At 41.1% G+C, this 22,221-nt stretch overlaps 3 protein-coding genes across 4 annotated transcripts in view; 2 read left to right on the top strand and 1 right to left on the bottom strand.

Moving 5' to 3' along the window:
- Window positions 1-48: 48 nt before the first annotated feature.
- LOC109479845 (large subunit GTPase 1 homolog) lies at window positions 49-7,205 on the top strand. Its single transcript, XM_019781872.1, has 15 exons — window positions 49-249; window positions 708-834; window positions 1,193-1,313; window positions 1,746-1,832; window positions 2,086-2,172; window positions 2,398-2,458; window positions 2,670-2,840; window positions 3,228-3,839; window positions 4,056-4,157; window positions 4,341-4,484; window positions 5,069-5,192; window positions 5,440-5,519; window positions 5,767-5,883; window positions 6,079-6,138; window positions 6,303-7,205. The coding sequence occupies exons 1-15, from the start codon at window positions 151-153 to the stop codon at window positions 6,456-6,458; spliced, it is 2,148 nt and encodes a 715-aa protein (XP_019637431.1). The 5' UTR covers window positions 49-150; the 3' UTR covers window positions 6,459-7,205.
- Window positions 7,206-7,979: 774 nt separating this feature from the next.
- Window positions 7,980-17,053, top strand: LOC109479850 (cyclin-L1-like). The gene is made up of 9 exons (XM_019781883.1): window positions 7,980-8,234; window positions 8,831-8,905; window positions 9,171-9,280; window positions 13,759-13,879; window positions 14,064-14,128; window positions 14,263-14,479; window positions 14,772-14,916; window positions 15,734-15,836; window positions 16,114-17,053. The coding sequence occupies exons 1-9, from the start codon at window positions 8,034-8,036 to the stop codon at window positions 16,586-16,588; spliced, it is 1,512 nt and encodes a 503-aa protein (XP_019637442.1). The 5' UTR covers window positions 7,980-8,033; the 3' UTR covers window positions 16,589-17,053.
- A 935-nt stretch (window positions 17,054-17,988) lies between these two features.
- LOC109479870 (carbonic anhydrase-like) overlaps window positions 17,989-22,221 on the bottom strand; it is a 6,306-nt gene continuing 2,073 nt past the window's right edge. The window contains exons 2-8 of one of the 2 annotated variants that reach the window (XM_019781907.1): window positions 21,582-21,617; window positions 21,023-21,199; window positions 20,241-20,401; window positions 19,951-20,055; window positions 19,445-19,511; window positions 18,841-19,001; window positions 17,989-18,692 (exon numbers count right to left, since the gene is read on the bottom strand). In XM_019781907.1, coding sequence (XP_019637466.1) covers window positions 18,483-18,692; window positions 18,841-19,001; window positions 19,445-19,511; window positions 19,951-20,055; window positions 20,241-20,401; window positions 21,023-21,199; window positions 21,582-21,617 — 917 coding nt within the window. In that variant the 3' untranslated portion in view covers window positions 17,989-18,482. The remainder of the gene's footprint in view (window positions 18,693-18,840; window positions 19,002-19,444; window positions 19,512-19,950; window positions 20,056-20,240; window positions 20,402-21,022; window positions 21,200-21,581; window positions 21,618-22,221) is intronic. The other variant, XM_019781908.1, reaches the window with a different exon arrangement.

The raw sequence follows: 22,221 nt of genomic DNA, 5'->3' as shown, positions 1-22,221 counted from the left end.
TGGTCTTGAAAATGGGAGATATCAATTCTAGTCTTCGTATGTTGTTTGGATGTTTTAGAGAGGTGAAAGGTTAACACAATCATCTTTGTCAGTTTTGCAATACCGACACGTGAATTCTGCGATATTGTCCGATTTTAGGCAGGTCTGAGAATGGGCAAGCGTAAGGGAAACACCGGGCTTGGTCGGAGTATCATACGGGACCGGTTCGGAAGCCGTGGCGGTGGCAGTAGTCGGCACGGAGAGTCTTACGTGAGTCTTCCCAAAACTCAACTTGTGCCTACTCATGATCTCCAAGCAGATCCTATGGTGGCAAGGTACTAGTAGTATCAAACTGGCCATTTAGCCACCAAGCACCATGTGGCAAATATAGACACTAGTCTGGTCATGTTGGATATCACCTTGCCACCGTAGGATCTGCTTGGAGAATAACTTGTGGTCATCGGAGACTGTATGTTCAACTTATATTTAGATGACCTTTTGCATTCGAGACACATTTACTGTATCATGTGTATGATTACACTCATATAATTTGCTATGTATTAGTATGTATTAGAAAAAACATGTATTGAAAATTATCATTGTCTGTTGTTGTTGTTAGCATACAGCACATAGCCTCATACATAGCATAACTTCATCTAACATAATTTTTTTTCAAAGATGAAAACCTTTTAGACTTGATTATCATACATGATTTTTCTACTGTCCAGTTGCACACCAGTGAGTTGTCTGATGGGTATGACTGGGGCAGGCTGAACCTACAGTCTGTGACAGAGCAGAGTTCGCTGGATGACTTCCTCGCAACCGCCGAACTAGCAGGGACGGAGTTTGAAGCAGGTTAGCTGAACTGAAATGATTATACGTACTAAAGTACTTCTAGAGGAAAATGTAATATACCTCTTGTCATGTTATGCTTTTCAACTGATACGCTGTGTGGTGTAACGGGCGAACATTCGGCTCAGAACCAAGAGGTCCCAGGTTCAAATTCCACCAAGTCACCAACCTTGTGCTCTTGGGAAAGGCACTTTACATCACTTTTCTCACTTTGCTCAGGTAAAGATGAGAAAGCCAGAATGATCATTATCATGATCATGGGCATTAAAAGAAAACCAAGCCAAGCCCTGCATGTGAGCATTGTCCCAAAACAGATGCAGTAGAGTCATACACTTTATACATGTCTTCCCTTCTTCACCAGAGAAACTGAACATCAAGTTTGTGAACCCTGATGTTAATGTGGGTCTGCTGACTGAAGAAGAGGAGAAGGAGGTACAGAAAGCACAGGAGGACAACAGACAGTACATCAGCATCCCCAGAAGGTCAATACATGTATTTCAAGTGTTTATTCGAGATATATAAAAAAAGAAGCTGTTTGTAACCAGGAGGTAGTGAGTTCAAACCCCGACTGGGTCATATCAAAGACTTTCAACTGCTTTCTCTGCTTAGCACTCTGCATCTATGAGGAAGATAGGAAGGTCAAACACACAAAGCTACCAGCAGGCTAGCCCCCTTGCTGTATTGCTTGCACAACTGCGTGAACCAAGGGCTACAGAAATGGAGATGGGCACCACCCCTATGCTCTGCACAGAGTGGAATGGGATCTTTTATAAGAGTGTGACTACTAGAAGTTTCTAACATGGGCCATGCTAAAAATATTTTGGACAGTAAGGGTAGAAACAACACATATCAATTATCATGGATAGTATTGATATGACATGTTTGTAACATCCTCCTGTCTTCCTGTTGTTTAGACCTGGTTGGGATGAGACAACATCAGCTGATGAGCTACAGAGGATGGAGAGAGACAGTTTCCTGGAGTGGAGGAGACAGCTGGCCAGGTGGGATCATGGGTACTGATACTACCGGTAGTAACAACAGTGAAGGGGTCCATTGTTTGATAACAGTCTATTAGTGCTAGTACTTGTATTCGTTGGTGATAGATGCTTTGTACATCTCTTTAGCCATATATAAAACTGAAAAAAACATTTTTAATTTTACATGGGTGACGGGTCACATAAATTGAAAATATGTGTTTGCATATAGATTATAGATATGAATAGTCAATGTGCAATGAATATCTTTTTCCCCCAGGCTGCAAGAAAAGGAGCACATCATCCTAACTCCATTTGAGAAGAACCTTGAGTTTTGGAGACAGCTATGGAGGGTCATCGAGAGAAGGTAGTTCACTGTTCTTTGATGAAAAAACAGCTGTAGAAACTACAGTATCATGACATCATGTTCTTCTGTAAAATTACTTCTACTGTACAGTCAAGACAGCCAAAGACAGTACTGACAAAGAGAACAGAAAGAGACATAAATCTGCTAGATTCTAGGCTATACTTTTCATACAAGTAGAGAAAACTGTTATCTCAACTTCTAAAGCTTCTCTTGTGTTCTTCCTAGTGACATCATTGTTCAGATTGTGGATGGCAGGAACCCACTGCTGTTCAGGTGTCAGGATCTGGTAAGGATTATTTCTTTATGTCTACAATCAAAGATGTAGGGTTATCACATTTAGTAATACATTCGATGATAATAATTGTCCACTACCAGTATACAGAGTAAAATATTTAGATTCCATGGTTAACTATGCAGCTCAAAACTTGCAGTAGTTTTCAACTAATTCATTAGTAGGATAAAGGTTGTAATAATGTTGTATGTTTAAAATCCTCCAGGAGAAATATGTGAAGGAGATAGATGAAGACAAGATGAACATGGTGTTAGTGAACAAGGCTGACCTGCTGACAGAAGCACAGCGCCAGGCCTGGTCTGATTACTTCGGCAGCAGAGGGGTCAAGGTCGCCTTCTGGTCAGCCATGGAGGAGACAGACAGACAAGGGGCAAAGGTCAGACACTGATCTTGAGTCTAGTAAACAAGATTACTTCATTCAACCTAGCTAACACAAAAAATGATAGAAATCTGGAAGATGCACAGATTTAAAAGTTTTCAAAACAATTCTAGATCTTGTGATCTTTAAAATATTACCGGTACTTCAACCCAGTGAATGGTGAGATTAATGATTATAGACATATAGAGGATTAACAAATTGGAAAGTTTTCTTGAAACGCTCTTGCCCAATTTCTAACTCAAGGTAAATGGACTTAAGAGAGACCTGTATCATGGTACAGAAGTACAACATGTACTTGAATTGAAAAGTAATTAAAAATATCATACATGTATGTCTTCTTCTTGGTAGACAATCATTTTGGTATGTTATCTTCTGATGTTTCAGGATTTAGAAGATGTCATGGAAGAGCCAAAAGAACCAGAAGAAGAGCCAGAGGAAGACAATATGGAGGAGGAAGGAGTGGAGGAACCTCAGGAAGAAGACTTGGCATCTTCTGAGAGACATCAGGAATCAGAGGATCAAAGCAGGACTTCACCAAGTGAAACAGAACTTGTACAGGAACTTCAAGATGTGCAAGTTATGGACACTGAGAGTCCAGTTGTTGTAGGAGTAGATCAGACTGCTTCAAATGACCCTCAGCCAATCAGAGACAGCAGAGAAGAGGAGGTTGCCAGGCAACAAGATGAGGATGAGGATAGGCAAGCAACAGATTCTACAGCAGACCATAATGCAATGCCTGACTGCTCTGTAGCACAACATAGTGATGGTAACATAGAGGCAACACAAAGTGAAGATCAGATAGCACAGGAGACAGAAGGTATGGACTCATCAGTTCACAGAGCTACAGCATCAAGTGAACAGCAGAGTAGCAACAGAACTGTTGAACACACAGTACAGAACAGCAGTGTTCTGCTGACGGGAGAGGAGCTGTTACAGCTGTTCAAGGATCTGAGTCCACAGGAGACTCACGAAGAAGGGGTTACTACTGTGGGATTGGTGAGTTTACTGGATTTTATTGAATGAGTTTTATGCTTACTGGTATTATTGATATAGTAGTATATACTATACAGCTTCAGGAAACTGACATTCATTTTTCATAAAAGGGGTTTAGATACTTGTCAATGTGCACAGTTCTTCTTGGGCCCTTGTTGTCTTGTGCACAGTTATGGTTCAGATTATTGACATTGGTACATTTTTACTGTTGTTCTACAGGTTGGGTACCCCAATGTTGGTAAGAGCTCCACCATCAATGCCCTGCTGAAGTGTAAGAAGGTTCCTGTGTCTGCCACACCAGGGAGAACCAAACACTTCCAGGTCAGTCAGAATCAGACAAATTATTAATGAAGATCCTACCTTGTGTTATTCATATTCTTTGTATTCTCAGGTATATTTTTATTATATAAGATACATGCATGATACAAACTCTAACATTTATGGGTCTCTAACCTGTGTTCCTAACCTTATGTATGGGTCTCTGACCTGTGTTCCTAACCTCAGACCCTGTACGTGGATGAGACCCTGCTGCTGTGTGACTGCCCAGGTCTGGTCATGCCCACTTTCGTGTCCACCAAGGCAGAGATGGTGGTGAGCGGAATACTGCCCATCGACCAGATGCGAGACCACCTGCCTCCTACCAGCCTCATATCCTTATCAGCTTAAGTTTCTTTTTACTGAACAGCACCTGTGTACATCAAGATAATCTTGTTAACATGGCAGTTTGTGATTGGATGTTTGCAGCTCTGATAAGGAAGACCATAAATTTTGTAGCCCTGTTCTAGTTTGGGTAGAGAACATTACTCACATTTCCAATAAATGTTTGGAAGACATATAATTGTTCCTATTTCTTTCTACTCTCCAAGCAGAGGTTTGGATTTTGGGGGTATTTTTAGCGTGTTTGTAGGCTTTTTTTATCGGGGTTTCTCTTTTGCACTGAATTTTTTTTCCCACCAAACCGTGGGAAAAAAATTCAGTGCAAAAGAGTGTGGGAAAAAAATTCAGTGCAAAAGAGTGTGGGAAAAAAAATTCAGTGCAAAAGAGAAACCCCGATAAAAAAAAGCCTAAAAAACACGCTAAAAATATCCCCAAAACCCAAACCTCTGCTTGGAGAGTATTTCTTTCCAGATATGCTGTCTCCATCCTCCTATGATATGTGTCTGTAGGATATTTTAATTAAGATTGAAATACCATAAACCTTTGAACACAAAACCCCCTTGACTCCCCTGAAAGTGTGCCGTCACATTCCCCGCCATGTGTTGGAGCGTACGTACGGAGTCAACCTGCCTGCACCAGGGGAGGGGGAGGACCCAGACAGACTACCTACAGCTAACGAACTTCTTAATGCTTATGGAGGTATGATGTCTTTCTGAATCTTTCTTTGAAGTAAAAGCATTAGCGTACAATTCCAATTTCAGTCTCATAATGTTCAAGATGCAAAAAAATGTAATATTATTATAAACATCAACATAACACATTGGGAACCCTATTTTCAAATATAACCAGTTGAAATCCCCACCAACTTAATGGAAAAATGTTTATTAGTCCCATCCATGTGTATGTGTACAGTGTAGTAAAAGGTTGTTGTGTTGTTTGTTTGCAGCCATGAGAGGTTTTATGACTGCCCATGGACAGCCTGACACACCCCGGTCTGCCCGCTACATACTCAAGGACTATGTTAATGTAAGTCATCATGCTAGTAGCTTACCATGCATTTTTTTCCTCATTTTTTACTGAAATTGGACATTTTAAACTCATACTAAAGATGACTATCATCCATTCAGTGCCACTGTGTTATTGAGCACCAGTGAGAAACATACAGTCTCATATTTTTGATAGATATAAGAAGTGCACCGCTTTCTTTCCCATGTTTAAGAAGTGTCTTTTTAATACATGGGGTTTACATAATTGTACATGTCTTTGTTTCCAGGGAAAACTCCTGTACTGCCACCCTCCCCCTGGAGTTGACCCTGAGGAGTTTCAGAGCTGGAATAACCAGCCAACAGGGACAACAAGCATGGATGGACACAAACACAACACAAAGGAGGTAAGGAGACAATTTTCAGTCTTTTCCTCCAGTACTTTTGCTTCCAGATGATGTTCTAGGTTTTACCATTGACCACCAAATTTGTCATTGGAGACATTCTGACAACAATGTCCAGAAACATCCTTAGACCGTGTACATTGCGTATGAAACTTAAAGTTGAATGTTGTTCTGACATCACTGATATTTGATTTACAGAGGACCAAAGGTCATCAGCCGGCATCAATGAGCAAAGTGGACAAGGAGTTCTTTAGCAAGGTATAATACATGTGCTTGATTACAATTATGACTAGTTGACTCTACATTGTTACTGATTTATGATACGTATGCCTGGATATAATGTATTTATGGTATTTTCCTTTAAACATGTAACGTTAGATGAGAGTAGTGCCTAAACACAACCTTCTTATTTCTCTTTTCAGCACAATGTGCGTGCAATCACAAAAGGTGTTCAGGTCGCCCAGGCAAGCAACCAGTCAACCAATCAGCAGTCTCTTTCTGGAAAGCCATGGAAAAAACATTTCAACAAGAACAAGAAGGAAAAAGCAAGAAGGGTCTTCAAGCACCTGGATGAATAGCTGATGAGACAGTGCTTCTAATATACAGTACTGTCTTCAGCATCTGTTCGAACTCTCATCATTATATGTTTCATGTTATCAAATTTTACTGTGTATACACAATGTCATGTACACAATGGCCTGTGTAGTGCTGTACATTACTAGTATGTACATTCAAGTACATATGTGCATTAAATGTAAGTCATTGAATTAACTCTCTGGAGTAACACAGATTCAGCCTTTGATAGAAAGAAGTCAATGTTGAGAAAAAGCTAGTTCTCATCATCCATGGCACTGTAAAAATTGTATCATATATGCTGCCTTATTAATTTACACAATGAATATCATACGTGGTGGTTGGATAATTTCCAATTTTGTATCTTGGGATGAGATTTAAGATAATTGGGTGATTTTGCTGCTCTGCAGTCAACTAATAAAACTGTTCAATGCCCACAATGATCCTGACCTTATGACTTGTGATGTGACTTTTGAATAATTGCTGACACCACATGCCCAAGTCACATAGTATGTACATGTAATTGCCAATTATCTTGTGGTCAGATATTATCTTTGCTGCCAAATCACAGTTGAGTCTTTTTACTTATGATTAGTTCACTTTAATAGATATTCTGGGCAGCGCTTGGAGAGTCTCTCTGTAACATTACAGTCACAGTGTGCCCTTTGTCATAAATTCTACTGTTGGTATTCAAAAATGAATACTAAGTACCCTTTGATGTGAAGGGAAATCAGAGAAATTATTAATACAATTATGTGGTAATAAAAGCATTTCACAGAAAAAGCTATGCGTGTAGTTTTATTATAATCTCTCTCTTTACTCTTCTTCATTTGCACAAAATGATATCAGTGGTATTAAACTGAAGTATTGGCTTATGTTACAGTTGTGCCAGTTGTTGCAAGGAGGTTTATAGATACACCTTGGTTGTTCAATAATCATTGATGGCCGTTCTTGTCTGATTTGGAATCTTAGGAAGGGCAAGTAAATAGAGAATGTGTAATTGTTGTGATACTAGTATTTATCAGCCTCAGCCATAGCAACAATCTTTATGATCCTTTAACGTTATCAATAAAATAGAGCCTCTATTGCCATAGCCAAATATCATTATAGGATTTTCATCAAAGATCATAAAAGAACAGTGAGGTTTCAAAATGACCTTAAATTCATCTTTGTCCCAAATTTTAATATGTATTGTAATACATTATGAATTTACTATCATATGATCTCATATGCGTGTGCCTGGTTCTTGGATGTCGTCCGGTTTCCCGCCGTATGACGTCACGTTTCCAGGGATAGTGTTCACGTGATCAAGGCATGGTCGGTTTCACGGCCGAAAGCCGATTTTCTAGATATAAATCCCTCCGCGTCAAAATCTTTTGCATCAACAATTCCAAAAGGCCACTAATATTATCAAATGACTACAGATAATACCTATTTAGATCTCAGACTTTTTATTTTGACAAAATTTTTATCATCAATACCGTATGAATTGTAATTGCATAACGGACTACTTGGTTTCGCTACATGATATCATCTAGGATTGAAGCGAGTCGCCCGATCGTCCGCCCTACGTTCTCAAAATGGCGAATAGTCCTTTCAAGATCGGGGATAAGGAATTTTCTGGGGTGGTCATCACCCTAGAAAACTGCCTTCTCCCGTCTGATAGGCTTGATACGACGCCTTCTGTAAACGACGGGCTTGAACATGAGACCGAAGTGGACCTACGGATCCTGGGGTGCGAGTATATCCAGACCGCTGGCGTGCTCCTCCGCTTGCCACAGGTTGGCCATCTTTGTTTCTGTTGTCCGAATTTCCTCCTAGAAAAAGGCACCGTGTTGCCTCTCTTACTACGTTTTTTGACCACAGTTGCCCCAGATTCGCTCCTTTGACATTTTAGGATTCTAACGGAGGTATAATTTCGGTTGAAGTTAAATGAATGGTGGAGGTTTCTGCGGTAAAATGTTGGCGTGAAAATCGTCTGACGGCATTGTCATTAATTTAGCACGTCCCATGGCCCAGCATGCTTCTGTTTCGCTGAGCCCGACATCTTGAAAGCATAGCCCACGCACACGCTGTTTCAACATCACCTTCAACATACTAGATTAGTACATTATCGAAGTGAAATATCACTGTAAACGGTTTGCTTTTAGAGAGAAGTTGGTATTTCAAAGAAGAGTTATGTACCTGAATTTTCTGCCATTCAACTCATGCCCCCCTCCCACCCCACACAGTTACACAACTACATATTTTTGTAAGTTACTAGCTTTAGTAAATTACAGAAGAATTCCATGGTTAAGCAGAATAAGATTGAATTGTATGTTCACCCAACATTTAGGGCCACATGGAGTGATTTTGTGGTCCCCTGCTATTGTTACAGACGGCCATGGCTACTGGACAGGTCCTCTTTCAGCGATTTTTCTACTCCAAGTCGTTGGTCAAGCACAATATGGAGGTAAGCATCTCAACCAATTGTTTCAGTCAAGTTTTGAGTAGACATAGGTGATGAGACTGATGCTATAATGGGCAAAAGGCTACAAATGTGGTACCTGTTTGCGGCTACAGTGTGGCAGGTCACTGCTACTACTTGTTTTTATGCAGCATTAATTCCTCTTTCCTTGACAGTTGAGCAGGGTGTATCAGCATTGCTGTCGGAATTGTGTGTAGGAAACATAGCACAGTTCACTAATTCCCCCATCTTCCTTCTCTTGTGCCATCAGATCGTAGCAATGGCTTGTGTGTATTTAGCCTCGAAGATCGAGGAAGCGCCGCGGCGAATTCGGGACACAATCAACGTGTTCCACCACATCCGCCAGCGCCGAAACAACAGGTAAGCATCATTCCTATGGCTTTTAGTGACCTGCTCATTGTGGAAGTGCACTCTACAAAAATCAAATTACACAAATTTGGTTATGAATGCTACTGAAGAATGTTGCCATTGACAGGATGGCTACTACTAGGACAGTTTTTGCACTGATGAAACTGCTTTTTAAATTGTTTGCTATTCCCTGTCAAAAGTGTTAACAACAAAAACTAGGCTGCAAACTTTCATTAACTTTCACAACATTAATTCCACAACATTAAAAGAAATAATATTTTCCCTCTACACCTGAACTATCTGCCATGCGGTCTCAAGTTTTTCACACACAAAAACTTTAAGTTTGAAGGAAAAAATTATCACAAAATACTATGGAAAATTAATTCCACTGTGAGTGGGGTCAGGGGAGGGTATTGGTATTGTCTATATATATACCTTGTTTGGTTACTTTGGTAATTAAACAAGAGAGACATAACATTTTACGTGTTACCAGCCTCTGTTGCAGTTGTATGTATGGTGGTGTGCGAAAGTGAGCCTGACTTTCAAAAGAATGCCTGTGTTGTGAAAATGTACGAAATGGCATGAGCTGTGGACAGGAATATTTCGATACAATAAAAAACACGAAGTGTCACCAAAGGAAAAGTTGCGTCAAAAGTGGGCAGAACTTGCATGATGTACAATATTTGAAAGAGAGAGTGGAAGAATGAGGTGTGCATTAGGAAGAGATAGTAGGCTCAAAAGCCCTACGCAAAGAGTCAGGTTTATTGTATGGCTGTAGAATGAGTGCATGCCTGGTTTGTTCACTTATTAACTTGCAATTTTCTCCCCTTTGCCACCAAACCTTTCAGCGACCACGTACGGCTCCTAGCGACCACCCATGGTTACTGGGCGACTGCTCCGGTTGCCTAGCGACCACCAGGGCTCCTGCTCCTGTTGGGTTCGCCTAAGGCCGTGAGGGTCGGTGCCAGGAGGGTGAAATCACCCGATCTGAACCGTACGGTTTGTATCCATCAAGAGGAGGGAGGCCCCAAATTGTCACGGCCAACCACTTTTCCTTTCGTAAACCATTCGTACCACATCATGTGGCGCCCAGCATTCACAAGTTTCCCTTCGTTCAATGCATCTTCACTTTCCTAATTCACCTGGTTTTCAATACCATACATAGTTGTGTTTGGTCATTTTCTGGCCAGTTGTGGTCATGATGATACTGGGAACAGAGTATGTGCCTGTTGGTAAAGCGAACTATAGTGTTAAGGTTACAGAGCAGTTTCTGTCATAATTTTTAAGTGGTAATTTTTAATGCTGTAATGTGGTAGGCTGTGTTTGTACCTATACAGGGTGGTGCCAAAAACACTACTGGATGCCCCCTTCCAACAAAGGTGGCTCAACTAAGGAATATGTCAGTACCAATGTGTCAGTGCTCTCTCACTAGAAAGCCATACTGATTTGGACTTAAAATGAGCTTGTTATTAAATGTTAAGACTTGCTTTCTATTGCATGTGTGCAAATATGTTTGCAAATACTCTTGCAAACCTGGCTTTCTCGTGTTTGAGCAATGAAAAATGTGAAATAGATACGAAAGGCTTAGGCCCCAACAAGAGTTGGAGAAAGAGGAAAAATTAACTGCAAAAGAGAAGACATGCAGGAAGAATTGTATCCTTTATGTACTGTCAATGATAACGCAATAGTGAACAGTGCCCCATGTTACAGGTAAGTGAAATAAGTTGTGGCTTGTACTCGCTTATATATTTATTTTTTTTTCATTACTGGTTGTTCCATTTTGATAATTGTAACAATTTTAGAAATCCGATAATTTGTGCTCCTATAGCTTGTGCATGTATAGGAAATGGAAAACATGGGAAAGTGAATGAACAGAAACCAAACTATCTTGGAGAAGAGAGACTGTAGCTGTTGTATATCTGTGAAGTACTGCCATGTTTTTCTGAATTTGACTCTAACTTAACAAACCCTTATAACACTGTGTCTTGGAAGTTCATAAAACAGTTCTGTGATCTTTCACAAGCGTTTAAAACCACCTGCTCAAAGAAAAGATGATGGGGAAGATCTTGAACACAAAGTAATTTTAAGACATAAGCATTAACAGTTAATGTAACTGGTACTATTGATGTTAACTGGTTTGCAAATAACCATATTCCATTATTGCCATGCACGGTCCTACAAACTCAAACATTACGATTTAAATGAAATACTACTACCAGTATGAAAAAAACGTAACTGTCTCAGGAGGAATGATTGAAAGCAAAAGTTGGACAAAGGACTTGTGCCATCATGAAGTATATATCATGACGTATATTGCAAATAAGCAGAACACTTCCAAATTTAAGAACCTATTTAGCCCAATCTGCCATACGGAACTCTGTCACTAGACTATACACTCTGACCCAGTTATGGTGTTTAATTTTTGTAGTCCTTTGATTTGCTGGAACCACACACAAGTTTTGCCTGTTAAGTCATGAATGAAAGGGTCTGATGCAGGTAGCAAACAACTTCAGATCTACATATCCTAGTGTTCTGTCACACCTGAGGACAATCCTACTTTTTCTTTAAGTACATATTGAAAAGAGGAAGCGTCACACCTTTGAAAAGAGGAAGTGTCACACCATTCTACAAATGTGCCCTTACACATATTTATCTCCAACTTTGGTAGAAGTTATCAAGGGAAAGCAAGAATGAAATGGAATGAAATCTTGTCAACTGTTAACCAGTGGACCAGTGTTAAATGGAAGCAGTTGGAGAAAATGGAAATGCCCACCTGTTTTTGGCTATGACTTAACGTTTCATGGTCATGGTCAACAACCTCCCCTTGCCAAAATCAGTAGGAAATAGCCACAGTGTTGGCAAATGTGTTATTCAGTGTTGACTTTTTCTTCATCTTGTACAATTTTTTGTAAACTGTCCCACAACATTTACTTGACTTCCAAAATATAATTTTGCTATGTCTTACCTTCCAAAGGGTTTACATTAAAGTAGTGTCTCTATTATACAGGACCATGTCACCTAGTTGCTGTTTCTCAAGTTTCCATGTTTGGGACCGGGCTGAGAAAGATGTCCTTGTCTGTGTATTGTAGCTCTCCTGGTTTTTACTTCCTCACTGCTGTCCACAAATACACAGACACACTCTCTTCAATGTAACATTCTTTTTGTATTGGTATTTCAGACACAGCATAGTTTTGCAGTGCAGTTCTATTCAAGAATATTCGTGCGTAGAACTGGCAGCCCATTTATTCCTTTCACTTTTAAAATGGAAGTGATGATATAAACTAATTCAAGTTGACATCAGACTTCTGTTTGGTGGTTTCACAATGTCAAACCTCAATGTCATTGAAATGACATTGCCCTCCAAAAAGGTAGAAATGTCATTGCTAGTTTGAACAAGTATGCAGTTTAAAAAGTATGCACAACCAAAATATTTGTGGTGCATCTTGACCCTAATTTTAAATCGGACATAGTCAGGAAGTCAGTGACGTTTTTGCTTTTAGGCTTCCTCCATTGGTTACATTGGGCCTTCCACATTAGTGTTACAGACATGTAAGAGAAAGACCTGGATCTTCTCCACTGGATTTCAGTCCTTCGGCCACTGGTTCTGGACTATAAATCCCTACAACATGAAGGTCCAATAGGCATTTGTTACAGGGCAAACCATGAAAGACTGTACAGGTAATTGTCATTTTAAGTCTCACCTGCGCAAATTTTACCACTGAAATCTGAACCTTGTTTAAAATGGCGTACTTGGTCAGTTCCTGACAAAAAGTGGAGACAAGCTGTTCTGTCAGGTGACCTCGTTATGTTGAAAATTACCCCCTCATTCTGCCATGGTTTACCCCAGCAGATGTAACAGGTAGCAGCATGGCTGGTCTGTTTCCAATGTAGTCAGGTGCACATTCTGTTCCCAGTATTGTCAGTACAAAATGAGTGGCTTTGTAAAGAAGCTATCTTTGAAAAGATGGTACAGTCAAAGGCCATTTTTTTACAACGATCTCAAGGTTGTTGTCCACTGTGGAAAGTTGGGATTGCGGTTGTTCTTTGAACTAAAAGAATTGGATGCCTGGAAAATAAATTTGCAACAAAAGGATACAAGCTGATGCCGTCATTCTGAAAGGTTTTATGGCACAAAGCCAAGTAGGGCTCATAAGTCAGGTTTTCGGTTATTTTTGTCCAATAGAAAATGTCTTGAATGTCCTGTAGACAGTGACAGGGACAACTGCATTTGTGATTGATTGTTGTGCAGTTGCTAATTACTTGCTTATTTTTTGGCTTGTGCTGTAATGCAAGTCACATTAAGTTCTCCCAGTCTGTGATCAACCAGAGAACCTTAATGAAGGTTTTACATCCTTACTAAGGGGCATCTTAACCTGAAAGCCTAAGATTTCTGAGCCCTGTTGGCACTAGGACTGTGTTATTGAGTAAGAGGGGGGTTGTGAAGTTTAGGTAGGCTGTGTTACATGGCGCGGTCTGTCTGTGTGTTTCAGGCAAGCCCAGCCACTTGTGTTGGACCAGAACTACATCAACACCAAGAACCAAGTCATCAAGGCTGAGCGCAGGGTACTGAAGGAACTCGGCTTCTGTGTACATGTCAAGCATCCTCACAAGGTTGGTGCCAAATCACCAATAAACACTGCATGTAACTTGTGATGTGGAAAAAGCACACTTAGCTAAACATAACTGCACTTGCACCAAATTCCTGAAGACTTCAATCCAGCCTTTTGCTTTTTATGTTCTAAGATCAAGATGTATTGCACAGCTCCAACCTTTATTCTGTTTTTTTTTTCCGTAGCTGATTGTGATGTACCTCCAAGTGCTGGACTGTGAGAAGAACAGGAAGCTAGTGCAGACCGCATGGTGAGTACCAAGTTCATGAATGTAGTATGAAATTACCTTATGCACTTCTCAGTAGTTACGTACCAAAAGCAGCTTTGTTCCATTTTGCTCGTTTGAAGAGGAGTAAATTTGAGTCTACCCGTCCTCTTTTTCAGGAACTTCATGAACGACAGTCTGCGTACAGACGTGTTTGTGCGTTTCAGTCCGGAGACGATTGCGTGTGCGTGTATCTTCCTGGCAGCCCGTCAGCTGAAGGTGCCCCTGCCTAACAGAGCACACTGTCCCTGCCACTGGTACGAGCTGTTCGGAGCATCAGAAGATGAAGTGCAGGAGATCAGCCTCATGATACTCAAGATATATGCCAGAGACAAGGTAGCTAGAGCATTCTTCATTACTACTATCCATTTATCTATAGGGCATATTCATGTGCCCTCTACATTGAGGTCCCTATTTGGTGTGCACTCCCTGCCAGCTTGCAAGTCGAGTAATCTGTAGCAAGCTAAATAGTTAACACTGAAGCAATTTGGATTCATGGATAGGGTTGCTCTTGAATGTAAGGTCTAGAAAAAAATGTTGGAAGTAGGAATTTTTGTTGACAATAGCATGTATCTTCGTTGAAAATGCTGAGAGGACAACTGATGAGTTGATGCATTTGTCCCTGCAGAAGAATTATGAAGACCTGGACAAGGAGGTAGAGAAGAGGAGGAAGGTTCTGCAGGAGGCCAAGCTGCGTGCCCGAGGCCTGCTGGATGAACAGGGACGACCAGTGGACAGCACCACAGGAAACTCCTCCCCCTCCTCACGACCAGGTCAGTTCAAGGGTACTAGTAATCAGTATTATGTGTTATGACTAGGCATGGGAACATCATATATTTACAGTGAATGTTACTGTGCAAAAAAAAAAGGTGCAAAAAATGTTGCCTTTGAAGTCCTGTCAGTACAATTTAAACTTACTAGAAATGTTCTATGAAAGAACAATTATTTGGTGTAGGGAAGGAAAGGAAAGTGATCTTGATCCGGTTTTAGCTCACTGAAAAGCTGATCTCCCACTGGTGATAAAGAAGACAGACACTGTACAGTATAAGGGCTATGTGACTCTAAACCTTAGCTAAAACCTTTCTAATCAAGAGAAATGTATTCTAGTTAGGCCATGTTGATTTGATTATATGGATGACATCCTCTGGGAACCCCAAAACTGATGCGCGCGTGCGAATAAAAAAAAAGTTTTGCAAAAAAAAAAAAGTTGCTTTCACTATGAAATCTACGTGGTCATGAAGGTTGAACAAATGGCACAGAATATTTTATGGCGAATAATCTACTCTTCGAATTCATTTCTTTACATTGTTGTCTTTTTTCCTTTGATTCTGGCATTCTACGACATTGGTATCATTTCTAAATGTTTTCCTTGCAACTTATGGTATATTTTTGCACATTTTGCAACTGTTTTGCACGATTTACAGTATGGTTGAAAATTTTTTTTTTATTGGAAACGGCCGAAAATTCATGCGCGCGCGGATGTCATCCATATAATCAAATCAACATGGCCTTAGTAGACTTCTTGTCTCCTGTGTGTTGACAGTTTGCAGTACATTTAGCACTTTGGTAACACAGGATTATCTTTTTCAGCTTCACCTAAAAACCTCAGTGCCAAACCCTCCCCTGTCCGTGATGCCAGTTCTGACAAGAAAGTGAAGAGAGAGGATGGTGCCAGTTCAGGAAGTGCTCACAGGTACGTTATACAGGTGTATAAGTATCCCTGACTAGAAGCTCTGAGGAAATCTAGACCTCAGTAGGATTGCAAAGTACACAGAATTATGCAGAATGTTCATAAGTGCGGATACTGATACAGCAGTTGTGTTTGGCAGCAAAGCAAAGCAATCTTCTTACCAGTAAGTTACAATATTGCATATGACCAAACAGTTTGGTAGTGTTAGGCCACAGCAAGTAAATTTTACGCATAATATTCTCAGCAAAAATAGTTAAAAATATGTGATCAATCTTTACAGCCACAAGGAGAATCGAGGAGGTCGGGATAGAAGTCGATCTCGCAGCAGCAGAAGTCGATCTCGGTCTCCCCGCAGGAAGGCCCGCAGCCAGTCGGGATCCTCGCGCAGTAGCAGCCGCAGCAGGAGTGACAGCGGGAGCCGCAGTCGCAGCCGCTCACCCACACGCAACGGCCACCACGCCAGGCTCTCCCCTCCCCGCGACCGCAACAGGGAGCGCAGGTCCCACGAGAGGCACAAGCGAGCCCTCAGCGGGAAGCGGTCACACTCGCACAAACGGCGCCGAACAAGATCTCCCATCTCTCGCAGTAGAAGCCGCAGTAGAAGTCGGTCCCACAGTAGGTCTCCAGATAGGTACAGTAGGAAACACTACCACAAGGAGAGACCGAGGCACTCATCTCGGTCTCGATCAAGGGAGAGGCATAAAGCAGCCAAACACAGCAGCCACTCTCGGGATAGGCATGGTCGACGGAGGTAACTCTGTCACACGGGTCCTGAAAGATTCAGTCCGCAACACTGTACATCATATTGGTTCAAGAACTTACCTCATCAATCAAATAGAACTTTTGTGATTTGATAAGCTTCATTTAATACTGTCAGGACTGGAATAATGTGAAGCAGAAGATGATATTGAGTATGTCAAAACTGAAATTTATTAGGTCTTTAGGTTTCTTTGACCTGATTATGATTGAAATTACATTAATGAAATAAAAGGAAAAAAGTATCTTTTTTTGGAGGCAAAATGTATATAGTATAGATATGTTCTGGTTGGGTACAGTGTATAACCTCTGCAGCAAGCAAGAATGAGGAGTATACAACTGGCTTGCCGCCAAATCGCTACAAGGGATTGACAACTGTTCTATAAGATGGATCCCTTGTGCTCATGTATTTGAGTTTATGAATTTAAAAAAAATAAAAATAGCTAATGGACTGACATACAGCATCAGGAAATTTGTCATTTTCAGTTCACCCATTGTTGAATGGTTCATATTTGGTTTCCTGGCTGTGTATTTACATCGACATTGAGCCCATCTATACACACAAATGGAGATAAGGAAATGATGAAGAAAGGATGATCTAGGAAAAAGTTTCATTTTGTACTTTTTTTAAACAATACATGAACACAGTTGTACAAATTGTAACCTGTGGGGAGACACAACACAAGTGTGCAATAGTCCAAAGAACAAGATTTTCACCATAATTTTGTCAACGTGCAGTTTCCATTCCAGGTCAACTATTATGCAATCTTTAGCCTCTGTTTGAATTGTTATACGTTACTAGGATATGGTGAACAAACACACATTACAAAAGCCACCTATGTGTGCAATTACCATACAGCCTCAAATTGTTGTGATGCTATTGATAATATGACAGCTTCACTGGACCCACAAACCTTCCACTACTTACAAATACTATCACAGTGGATGTCATTGAATGGATGGCAGTCGAACATGGTGCATGTAGCTTTTACACCCAGATCACTGTCAGGTGCATGTTTCTCAAAGCATACAACATTCTGGTGTACGTGTTATCTTGTACTCTGTAAAATTGGGGTGCCTTTTTTGTAATGAGCAACAAGGCATTACCCCCTCCTTTCCTATACCCCATAACTATTGTGTATTTAAAAGTCATTGTGATGTTATCTGCCATGTAACTAAACATTGGATCTTCATTTGTATCACATCTACGTGTATTACCCATTATATGATAGTGTTTATACTGTGAGATGAAAGGATAAATAAATGTCAAAACTTTTTACATGAAATCCATAGGTGTCCATGTTGGAGTTTTTTGGTAAACAGGTAAATGCTGCTCCTTTCAACCATGCTGTAAACGAACCACATCAGCCTTTGTATTAACAACGCTCACATACTGAGATGGAAAACAAGAAGGTCAAGAACTTTATTGACACCACAATGTTAGCAAAGTACACAAATGTGCGTATAGCCATAGTTCATATGCTTCAGCAATGAGAAATTTATAATGCCTTAAAAAAATTAATAAAGGTGGAATGTACTGAGTTCTCTTAATATCTAAATGTTCATCTTTAGCTCTTCAAATCTAACTGTTAACGAAGACTAAATGTTAATACGCACTGCTTACATGCAACCTGTATACATATACATTCTTAGTGGACCAGCTGTCTTTAAAACATTAAAAATTCCAGAGCTCATGATTCCAGAGCTGAAAAGCTAGTAGAAGTATAGGTATTTGTTATCAGTCTGAAACGTCTCAAAATCCTACAATACAATGAGTGGAAATAAGAGATACAAATGAGAGTAGGGCAGTACCAATAAAAAACCAAGCAAAGCACACAGATATTTCATTGAACTCATGATAACATCTATGGAGCTACTGAGAGCGTCAAAACATCACTGCCTGCGAGCAGCGGCCACGGCACAAGCGACAGCAGCGACAAGGAGCTGCCATGCCGGCAGGACCCGCAAGGAGGCTGCAGAGGCGAAGGAGCTGTAGACCGTTCGCGTGTTGAGGTTCTGAACCGGGCGGTAGTTGTCGGCCATCACTGCCGCCGCCTGGCCAGCCTCTGCCGTGTAATAGGCGCCGGTGACCAGGGTGTTCATCTGTGCGGAAATAAGTCATAAAACACTTCGATATTTCGACCGTGTATGTGTCTGTTACGCTACCAAATCGTGCTCGAGACTTTCAAATACATTGTACTACTAGTAGTTCTACTGGATTGCATCGGTTAGAAAGAAGCTTGATATTTACCTGACTTTGTGAGATCTTTATGGTGTTCTCGAAGACGGTCCATACCACCACCTCGTTACATGAAGGGGTGGTCAGGCTGCCGCTGTAGCGGAAGAAGTTGGTCTTGCTGGACGGCAGCATGGTGTTCAGGGCAAAGTTCGTAGTGAACTGGTACGAGTCACCTGGACAAACAACAAAAGTTTAAATCAAAGGTTCCTCACGTATTTGCAAACTCAACGACCGATAGCTACATGTAGGCCATAGTGGTTAACGTAATGCATAATGTTTACCTTCGGCTTCGCATATGGTGTGCTCTGTTAATGCTTACTCAAATACATTCATATATATGGTCAGACAGGAGTATAAATCCTTCCTACTATAAAATTGCAACATTATGTAACCCAACACCAGTTAGCATGGTGAGAGACGTCAACAAAGAATGTCATTGACCAGCCAGAGATCAGTGTTTGGAGAAGAGGAGGAAATGTAGCAAAAACAATATGTTTTCCTTCGGTAAACATAATAAACATAATGATGATACCAATTGCAAAACGCAGTGACACTACAATATTACTAGTAACAACCCCATAAACAATCATACTGTAGTCAGGTTTTCTATACCCACCTGAGTCGTTCACATTCTGCATGTTGTCGACGATTGGGGCAAGGCCAGAGTTGTCATCGCCGTCCACCTTGAGGGGAGGCAACATGGAATTCGTTAAAACTAATCTGTCCCCTCTTACACTTAACTTGATTCTGTACACGTTTCATTTGTTCAAAAAAAAGAGAGAATGCTTGGACTAGCTATAGGAACTGCTACACTACGTTTCATTTACTAGAAGTTCCTGATGACATGGAGGGTGCGTTGAGTGTGGCACACTACACTAGTCATCGCTCACTATAAACTATATTCTATTTTGTGTGAATGATATTAACATATATACATGCAATACGCATTGGCTGTAGTCTGAATGTCAGGGCTTTTAGCTTTCGTCCGCTCCCCACTATCCGCTACCGGCAGAGCAAACGAAAGCTAAAAAGGCTGACATTTATATACTACAGCTAATATGTATTGCATGTATATATGTTAATATCATTCACACAAAAGGCTGAGTGGAAAAATTGGTCTACCTCCACCTCCATGAAGAACCCGAGGACGGCCAGGGCGGTAGCGGAGCCAGAAGCGACCGCATCGCCGAGCGAGCTGTAAGTAGACGAGTAGTGGACGATGTGGAGCTGCGAACAAACAGTCAACATATATGATCAAGAAAAAAGAAAAAAAAACTATTGTAGAATTTAAATACTCAACATACAAGTCCTGTATTGTTTTTCTCATATACCTTTCTTATACCTTACTGTCTAACATGAATTGCTACGCTGGATAAATAAGAGTATGTTTGACCGCGTTTGGTTGTCCGTACCTCTCCTGGGTAGGCGTTACCGTTGAGAGTGTGTTCCGAGCCGACCGTCAGGTCAGACTGGCTGCCCCAGTGGAAGTGGAACTGTGCGGCGATGTACGTGCCCGTCAGCCCGCCTCCCGACATGGAGATGGCGTTAGAGGCGGAGGTCAGCGCAACCACAACTGTTGGGATGGCAACGAGTCGTTAGACAGAACTCGATGGCAAGGAACCGTTTGAGAGACGACAGCTCAACCAGAACTGTAGGGATGTCAAAGAACTGTTACAGAGAGGACAGCTTAACCAAGACTGAAGGAAGGGCAAAGAACCGTTAGAGAGAGGACAGCGCAACCGCAGCTATACAGATGACAAAGTACCGTTAGAGAGAGAACAGCACAGGACGTTACAACTGTACAGATGACAACCGTTAGAGACAGAGAGAGAGGGAGAGAGAGAGAACAGCACAACTACAACTATACAGATGACAAAGAACCGCTAGAGACAGAGAGATAGGGGGAGAGAACAGCACAACTATATACAGATGACAAAGAACCACTAGAGACAGAGAGAGAGGGGGAGAGAGAACAGCACAACTACAACTGTACAAGGCAATAGGTGGTGTAAAATCAAGAAAGAGGGAAGCAGGGCCACACTTACATTTACAAGTTTACATTTACACATTTACATTTTACATTTTGTCTCGAGGCCAGGGACACCAGGACTCGACATAAGTCAAGTAAGTCAAGTCACAACTGTACAGATGACAAAGAGCCGTTAGAAGGATAGGACAGCGGATGTGATCATACCTGAGTGTCCATTATTGGACATGGTCATCGTGACGTCACTAGGGACAGTATCGTACCCAGTGAGGGTGAACGCGGTGTAGGTTTGCTGGGTGGCTGATGCCGAGACTATGTTGATGGGAGACTGAGAGCTGCCGCCACAGGAGCTGTTGGTAACCGCAGTAGCCCAGTTCGCAGGTCCTGTTGAAAGGACAATATACGACAGGAGTTAAGATACATTCATTGGTATTATCAACATCCAAAGCAATTATATACTCCAGAGGCTTGGCTGATTGTGTATTCCTTTGACTTGAAAAATAACATTAATTTTTGTATAAGGAATTTTAAGCTCCCTTTGCTTTTTAAAACATCCCCCCTCTTGCGAATTGCCAAGTGAGTCTGATTGCATAACCTATCATCACTTTTCGTACATTGAATAGGGTGCAATGACCTTATTTCCCTTCCAAATTGTGTTCAAGCAAACACACAAAGCACATCCGATGACTTAACGCTTCAGCAATACTCTGTACCCCTGCATACCTGTTATCGCACTGTAAATGTGTAAGTACAGACTAGGACTCACCCGTGCTTCCGCTGCCATAATCCCATGCCGTCGCACCTGAAAAACACATGCATATATCCTGTATCATGATAAAGACTTTCCAGGAAAAGAGAACAATAGTCCATCCTGTCTACACTGAAACTCGTGACACCTTTGTGAGCCAAACAAAGTCCTTGAAGACCATAGGCAAAATGAAGCAATATGTGCATTTTTGTGATCATAGATGCATTCTCTACAAATGACTTGTACATGTATGTAGTGTCGAAAACTGTCATAAAGATATTGATATATTGAAAGCTGCCTGTTGTTTTTGATGTTTCCTATGAATCCACACCATCCCCTACATATGTATACGTACACACAAGCACCAACATAGCCAAAGAATAATGTACAATGTACTTTACTAATGTTCTAAGTACTGTTCTTCTGGCATGCTCTGTTCGCCTATCCTGGTATATTCAACCATTCAGGTCCAGCCCACCCCAACGGCCCATATTTGCCGACAGTGGATTCCAAACTACTGTTCCCGTGAAGCACCCAGGTAAGTAATTTGCGAGGCTATGTGCTCTACTTCCTCTCCGGCATGTTAGTAGTACACAATGTACTCAGTAGCAGGCTCTACTACAACAACTGGGGATTTTCTGATGTACTTTTTTGTATG

Source organism: Branchiostoma belcheri, unplaced genomic scaffold, assembly GCF_001625305.1.
Source record: "Branchiostoma belcheri isolate BF01 breed outbred unplaced genomic scaffold, Haploidv18h27 scaffold5, whole genome shotgun sequence".
NCBI lineage: Eukaryota > Metazoa > Chordata > Leptocardii > Amphioxiformes > Branchiostomatidae > Branchiostoma > Branchiostoma belcheri.
The sequence above is the reverse complement of the archived record's forward strand: the minus strand, read 5'-3'. Positions and strand labels throughout refer to the sequence as shown.